Source organism: Nicotiana attenuata, unplaced genomic scaffold, assembly GCF_001879085.1.
Source record: "Nicotiana attenuata strain UT unplaced genomic scaffold, NIATTr2, whole genome shotgun sequence".
NCBI lineage: Eukaryota > Viridiplantae > Streptophyta > Magnoliopsida > Solanales > Solanaceae > Nicotiana > Nicotiana attenuata.
In genome coordinates, this window is record NW_017672875.1 from 81509 (window position 1) to 89827 (window position 8319).

The window sequence follows — 8319 nt, forward strand, 5'->3', positions numbered from 1 at the left end:
GAAGACCTTACGTAGGGCTGATGCCTTTCTTTGTTGAAGTGCAGGAGTTGTTCCCGTCGCCCGTCGTTACGTCGATCCCTGCTTGTTTCCGATTGTATCGCCGTTAGCCATTGGGTCGGTCCGTTGAGGTCGTCCTCATCCGCTCGTACCTCGGCACAGTAGGCGTTGTGGATCTCTTCCCATGTGGTGGGGGGATATTTCATGAGTCGGCTTAGTAGCTTTTTGGTCGCCTTCGAGCCATCTCTGTTCATCCCTTTTTGGAAAGCTGCGACTGCCATGCCTTCCGATACATTTGGTAGGCTCATCCTTACTCTGTTGAATCTGGCCAGGAAGTCCCTGAGTCCTTCTCCTACGGTTTGTCTGACAGCGAAGATATCGTTGACCCTGGCCTCTGCTTTCTTCGCTCCTGCATGGGCGGTGGTGAACTTATCTGCCATTTCTTCGAATGTTGATATTGTCTTAGCTGGTAGCTGAGAGTACCATGTTAGGGCCCCCCTGTCAACGTTTTCCGAACTTTTTCAGCAAACGGATGGTACTTGTTCTTTTGACGGATCGTTACCCTTCATAGCGGTTACATAATGGATCAGGTGGTCTTCGGGATCCGTGGTCCCGTCATATATCCTCAAGTAAGGTGGCATCTTGAAGGTCTTCGGGATCGGGTGAGGGGCGGCTTCCTCGTTGTACGGCTGCTCGACGAATCTTCCTACGTCGCGTTTTGGCAATAATTTCGGAGCACCGGAAATTTTGTCCACTCTTTCCTGGTGCTCTTTAATTTGATCTCGAAGTGCCTTGTTCTCATTTTCCATTTCTTCCATCTTCTTAAGGATGGCTGCGAGTGCACCATCGTTGGCTTGGACATCGATGTGGGTGTTATTTGCTGGTACAATATCGGGTTCACTGGTGGTAGCAGCGATATCTGCCACCGACGGATTTCTAATGTTGCTTTGGGGTGAGTTTTCAAGCATGCTACCCAGAGTGTTCATCAACTACTCTTCCAGCAGTTTCTTGACCCTCGGAGGTGGTGTTTCTTTGACTGCGGATGTAGAGGCTCCTTTTTCGTGCAAGATTGTCAGGTCTTCAGATGAAGAGGGTGAGATCTCTCCATCCGGCGCACTACCAGGTGTTGTACTCAGGATGTTTTCTCTACCGGCCTCGTTAAGAGGGCCTATGAGATTGGCTGTGACGCCTGCTATTGCTTTCATTCTTGCGTCATTTTCCGCCATTTTTTGGCTTCTTTATAGTGTGAAGAACGGTGGTTCGCTGTTTTTTTTCTAGGTGCAAACTATGATTTCGATTGCCGAAATCCCCACAGACGGCGCCAAATTGTCTGACTCAAAAGATACTGGATACCTTATAAGTAAGAACAATCGAAATGAATCAAGGATCAATCGTAATCGAAGATAATAAGACCTAGATATGTGTGTTATGTTTGTTATAGCTTCCAACAAGTTGGATATTCAAGAGAGAGAGAGAGAGAGAGAGAGAGAGAGAGAGAGAGAGAGAGCTTGTTCAAATAAAAATCCGTCCCCCCTTTACAATATTGGGATTCCCCTTTATATAATAGGAGACCATCCTTAAAATAATAAAATTCTACAGAGGTTGGTCGCGTTCCTTAGAGAGACGACGGAACCGACGACACACTTCACGCCGACATTCTTTAGGTCGTGCCCTCACTTCGGTTAGCGTATATTCGTTGGTCGTTCCTATCAACGTGGAGACGTAATAGGCAGAATTTGACCCTATACATTATTACTTATGCCAATGCTTTGAATCAATAGATAGTGGTCCTCGAAGATGTAAATTTAATCGTTTAATTTCAAAATCGACTTTTGGGTCAAACAATTACTCCCTCCGGTTCATAATAAGTGTCGAATTTGCTTTTTTATTTTGGTTTAAAATAAGTGTCCAGTTATGTAATCAAGAAAGAATTCAATTTGTTTTTACAAAATAACCCCTATGTACATATCCCTAAAAAGTTTTCTTATTCCTCACATTAAATGTTTAAGTAGGGGTAGTTTAGTTATAGTAGGTATTTTTGTATAGAATTTAGTATTTTCTTAATGGGCGTGCTAAAAGCAAATTGGACACTAATTGTGAACCGGAGTGAGTAGTAATTATTTTTTATCAGGACGCTTAATTTTACTAATTTTACTATATATATATATATATATATATTTTAAAAAAATATTTTATCTCAAGAACTAAACATCAAAAATATTTTATAGGGGAAAAAGTTAAAACCCACCCGGGACGACCGAAACGTCAACGTCGAAGAAAAGAGACTCCTTTTTGTCCAAGATCGGAGGAGTGTTCAGAAGGTGCCAGCGCTGCTACGAGAAACCTATATATAAACAGTTTCTTGATCTCCCTCAAAATTTCATTTCAATGGAAGCCGAAGGTAAACCCTCGGCTCTACCCTTTTATCTTCTTTCTCTTAATTTTGTTCTTACAGTATCTTCAAAAGATATGTTTGTCCCATAATCCATTTTAGGGCAACGAACATCCTCCAATCCATCGGCAGTGCTCGCTGCTCTTTTGTCCAAAAGAGCCAAACTTCATGAAGATCTCCGAAACCTCGAAAAACAGGTCAAAGAAATTTCTGGGGTGTTATTGTTTTATGTATAGATTCAATAATAATTCCTTGAATGACTTTGCAGGTTTACGACATGGAGACTATTTACCTACAGGATCCTAGCCAATGTGGAAATGTACTCAAAGGTTTTGAAGGGTTTTTATCTTCGTCCAAAAGCACTAGCTTGTAAGTTTTTGTTTATTTAATTCTTTCAGGTATAAATTGTCCTGAAATGGAGGTATTAGGAGGGTTTCACCTAAGGACAGGTGTGACTAAAGAATTTATTCTAATATTACGAATTGGTATGAATAGAGAGAATCGATATAGTATATAATTAGAGGAATGTATACAGATAATTTATATAGCCTGCCCAACTAGTTTGGATTTAAAACCTAGTCGATTCATATAGTGTTTTTTTAGATATATCATCGATGACTTAGTTTATGGCATTTGGATATAGGTGTTGCAGTACTCTAGCACTTCTTGTGTGAATTGTTTTACTTGAGCGTGGTATGCTTGCCTGCTTGGAAGGAAGGATTTGGAAGAGTAAGGGAACGAATGGAGACTAAGAATTAGCATTTACGATACAATCCTGTTTCCTCTCGCCTTTCCTTTCCTTTCCTTTCCTTTCCATCCTAAGAAAAGTTTTATTGTCAAGAGAATAGTGTGTTTCCATAAAGCTGTTTTATATAAAACAAGTTATAGTGCCCTTTATACTAATGATACTATGAACAAAAAATTTCGCGTTTACAAATGGTTAGTTTACTTACACAACTGATTGATGATGGAGTAGAAGAAGAAACAAAGTCAGAGTAATGGGATAAAGTTTTGATAGCCGGTGGTCTGTGATGGATACGAACAAAGAAGGCTGGTGCCATCCAATTTACTTTTGGCATTTTGAATTGTCTTAGTAAATTGTGATTGTATATATTCATGCAAAGGCAGAAAAACTCATCAATGATGTAAATAAGCTAGTTACATTTTGTTCTGTCACACTGCGAAACTTGTTGTCGAAAGGCTTAGTTCTGCTGTCCCCCCTCTATCTTTTCTCTTTTCTTCCCCAGGGAAGACGTAATGGAGAATGTTGATCTTGTATTCAGTGTGTTAAAAGGTTTAGAAGAAAAGAATAGTATTAGTTGTAATCCGTTGTCAGTAGTGAGATAAATTATAGAAGATGATAGTAACGAAAGAACTTCTTAGACACTTATAAATCCAATGTCATCGACATTTTAATTCGGCTAATTGTGCTGAAAAGATCCTTCTGACGATGGCCTAATGGTTGAAACACAAGAATAAAAACCTGGAGGTCCAGGTTTGAATTCCAGCTACAGCACTTCGTGTGAGCCTATATGCACCTTTTAATTGGCAGTAGTACCTTGGTAAACTGTGCTTGTGGATTGGATAGTCTGTCCGGTGGATTAGTGGAAATGTATGCAAGCTAGCCCAGACACCACCGATAACGTCAATCAAATAAGTATGTTTATTTCAGAGGAAGCTATGTTTTATTGAATCTATCCTTGAATCCATCTGAAGCCTGAACTACCAACCTTTCCTCTTTCTTTGAGAGAAGTGTAAAATCTATCTAATTCATCTTAGGTCCTTAGATTATGAGTTCATAACCCTAGCCCGTTCCCATTTTGGGCTAAGCAGATCTACTAATTCCTTGACTCTAGTTAGTAAATAGGCCCTAGAAGGTAAAAAGGCGATCTCAAGGTACTTCCCGTATAATCGTACAGAGGATTTCTACCATACTAAGATATTTTTTTCCATCCTAGTTTCGTTCTTTTACTTTGATTCGTACAACTATTATGAAAAGAGTTGAAAACGTGAGCTGTTTAGTGGTTGTTGGAGGAACATGTAGGATATACTTGCACTGTAATCATATGGTAATATGATGATGATGTTACAAATAGACTAAATCACAGGGATTTCTTGGTTATAAAAACAAGTCGACTGTATCTCCCTTTGTGTCTTTAGATTTCCAATTTTCTGGATATAGTTTAAGGTTCACCTAATACCGATATGCTTTTTTTATTGAAATTACCCTTTTTCTGTTTAATTGTTTTGCAGCTTGAAACGATCCAGGAAGTTTCAACCTGAAGATCGACTCTTTTCTTTATCGTCTGTCACTTCACCCGCAGTATGTATTTTTCTGTATTTCTCAGCGACGGGAACACATGAATGCTGTTGATGGATTTATATCTTTTCATTAGGATCTTATACATTATGAATCATATCAGAGATTCTATGCATGATATCCAAATTTAGTTTGTCTCTAAGTTTATGTCTGTATTGTTGCAAGAACATATTCTCTTTCCCCTGTTTTACAAAATAATTGTTGCTCTTTGTTTCTTGTAAAGATTTAAACTTGATATAGTACGTTAGCTATTGACCGTAACCCCTTGACTGTCCTGTCTCTATCTTTTAAAAGTCTAGAGATTGTGAGGCTAATTAGGGCTCCCCATATGAATGTCGAGAAGATTTATTGAACCTGAGTAAAGCTAGGAATTCTTGATAAACTTTCTACATTAGTTTGTAATAATATCAAGGTGTTTTTTTTATCAGCACTTCGTCTTTGACCACCTTGGTTTATAGTCCTTTTGTTAAGTTAGAGATCTTAGTGCATCTGTTGAACTTCGATGTGACATTCACCTTTTAGAACCCTGAAAAAGGATAGGGATAAAAAGAGAGCATAACATGAATAATAAAAAGGAAGGATTGAAACAGAGAGGTATCAATTTTCAAATGAACCACCAGTAAAGTAGATTAAGGGGAACAAGTCCTCTATCACCCATTTGAGTGGGTAGCGACAGTTAAAGGGAAAAAGGCAGTTTGAACTTGTCTTCGGTTGAAAAGGAACGGGTTAAATATAAGGAGAGCGGAAAAGAAAGAGATAGGACTTCGGAGTATACCAAGTAACAAACTACACACTCCCATCCATGTAGGAACCCCTACCTTTTTGAGTGTTCTCAGAGCTTTGCCATTAACTTTGGAGGACTAAGAAATAGGTTAATTTTGCTTGGTCACAGCTCAGATAGCATTCTGAAGACGTTTTGATACTAGTGGTTGGTTTTTCATTTATACTGTTTCCTGTCTTCTATCCTTTAATTACAATTGCTGGAACGTCTCTTTGTAACTTAAATTGCAATTGCTGGAACCTCTCCTTGTAACCTCCTGTTTGTCCCTGTCCGAAAGAAACCAAAAAGTAGACAAGATAAATGAAAAACTACTGTCCATGAACTATCATGTCCCCGTCTACTTCAAAGTGGGGGACAATGGTCGTGGAATGACACCGAAATGCGTATTTCATCCAACATGAAGCTGTAATGCTGATTCCATATTTCAAAGAACATGAAAGTTGCATTTTTTACACATTTTCAGGCTGAGGAACAAGCTCTTGGTCGGGATGTTGGAGGGATATCTGCCAATGGACTGTAAGTAGTGAATTTTATCCTATAACTACTGTCGTTGGATGAGTGAAATAGATAGTTTTCACTACTTGTTCTCTTATACTCAGAAATATATTTTTCAAGTTCTGGATACGACAGAGTCTTGTTTTTGGCTATTTCTGCAGAGGTAGACCAAGGAAGGGAAGGGGAGGTCCAAGAGATGCAAAGAGAATGAGACATTCAAGTGAACCAGACTACGATTATGAAGATGATCCGGATCTGATGTAAGTTGGACTCTGGTTAAGAAAGAAGTAGGTTGATCAATTTGGAACAATGACATTGGTCAATTTGACATGTACAAATATATTTGGCTGACTTCAATTGTAGTTCTTTTGTATTGATGAGTCCCTTTGGGACATCTGATAAAAAAAGATTGTATCCTAGTGAATATTTTGCTCGTTCTTTTCTTTGTTGCTGAAAAATGAGCCAACTTTCTAATTCTTTTATTATTAGCCTGCCAAACTTGAAATTTTCAGTGAACTTGTCAATGAAATGGTAGTTACTATTATGATCAAGTGTCAAAATCACAGCTTAAAATCGTACAAACGAGATCATTTAGGGCATTTTCAACCCTCCCCCATTTCTCCATACTGGGGGCATTTTTTGCCATAATGAAGCTCCAATGCTCCCCCATTTTTGCCCCCAAAATGGGGGGATGAATAGTGTTACTCCAAATATGGAGTGACACTATTCATCTCCTCCATTACTATTCATGCTTATTTTATTATTATTATTATTATTATTATTATTATTATTATTATTATTATTATTATTTATATTTAACTCTTTTAATTTATCTCTTTATATATATGATCACGCCCAACTATGCCTTATAAAAAGGACAATGCGGTCGTTGCAAATATAATCCGGTTTACAAGTCCGGAGTCGAATCCCACAGAGAACTAAGGTTTAGCTACAACTGTTCACTATCACTAAGAAGACAAGCTTGAACAATTCCTAACTTATAGATATTAAGATTCTTGTGTTTAACTACTTAACTAACAAATTAAAATAGTAAATTAACAACTAACGATATTGAGGGTTAGAGAAAAGATTAAGGAGGTCTAGAGTTATGATTTCCCCAATTGTCGGAATCCTTCCCGCTATGTCATCTATAATTTCGCCTAAGTATTCTCTACCAATCATGAGCACTCATATTACCGTAAATCTCTCCCGAGTAATTATGACAATTTACTAGACGCACTCTCCCGAGCTACGCTAGCTGGCTTTTAATACCGCTCACTTCATATCGCACCCAAGGCTTTGTTATCCCTAATCCTGCCTTTAAACCCTCGGTTATTGATCCCTCATATACTCTGGGAGTGGTGTTGTTCAACAATTACCTAAATATGCACTCTCTCCCGAGTTATGCATACTAAATAGGCACAGCTAATTGAGAGCTCTTCAATCAACCAGAATATAAACGTAGTTGAACAAATAGAGAAAAGCTATGGCTCAATTATATAAAAACATAACAAGAATTTATCCTACAAAAGGTTCTATCAAAACTCTAGATAACAAATTAGCTATTCATAATAGTATGTAAAACTACAATACTAAAAGTCATAACCAACAATGAAAAATAGGAAGAGGAAGGAAAAAACTCGTAGAAGAATTCTCCGCCTTGCTCCCAATGTGTTCTTGCCTCCAAGGGTGTTGTCTAACCCTAAAGTAGTGTCTCTCCGCCTCCTTAGGTCTAATTTGTGTCCAAAATATGTCCTCCTCTTGTTCTTGGCCGGCCTCCTTTGTTTAATATAGGGTTTAGGACTTAAAATCCCATGTTTTGCACTTTAGTCCCTGAAATTTTCGCTTCCTGCCGCGGTTTTGCCGCGGTCGCGGTGGAACCGCGGCCAAACATGCCCTCTGATTCTTCAGTTGTCCGCGACCATCTTCTACCGCGGTTCTGCCGCGGTCGCGGCAAAACCGCGGTTTTTCACCCTGTTCCGTTTGGAATTTGGAAAAACGTAAAACATGAAAGTTGTAGCCCTTTGAGTTAGCTTTCCAACCATATATTGTGGAGCCCAAATGGAGTTCTGAGCAAAAAGTTATGTCTATTTTACTAGACAGTGCGCAATATGCCTCCTCAAGTCTTCGTTCGTACTTAATTATCAAATTTGACCCCCGAACACGATCCCGGCTTAATTCCTTGAGCTTTTACTCAGACTTCAAAGCTTCAAATCACTTAAATTCATTCCATAACATCTATATAGCTCGGAATCACACCTACAAGGCATAAAACACACAATTAGTGCAAAACACTAGCGATTAAAGCGCAAACTCAATTAAAGTGCAGTAAAT

The 8319-nt window shown here is 38.6% G+C and overlaps 1 protein-coding gene across 1 annotated transcript; it reads left to right on the forward strand.

Moving 5' to 3' along the window:
- The first annotated feature begins 2242 nt into the window (after nucleotides 1–2242).
- LOC109214790 (chromatin modification-related protein MEAF6) lies at nucleotides 2243–6483 on the forward strand. The gene is made up of 6 exons (XM_019378740.1): nucleotides 2243–2398; nucleotides 2492–2586; nucleotides 2658–2758; nucleotides 4643–4712; nucleotides 5954–6006; nucleotides 6147–6483. Exons 1-6 carry the CDS (start codon nucleotides 2386–2388, stop codon nucleotides 6247–6249), a joined length of 435 nt encoding a protein of 144 aa, XP_019234285.1. The 5' UTR covers nucleotides 2243–2385; the 3' UTR covers nucleotides 6250–6483.
- The last annotated feature ends 1836 nt before the right edge of the window (nucleotides 6484–8319 follow it).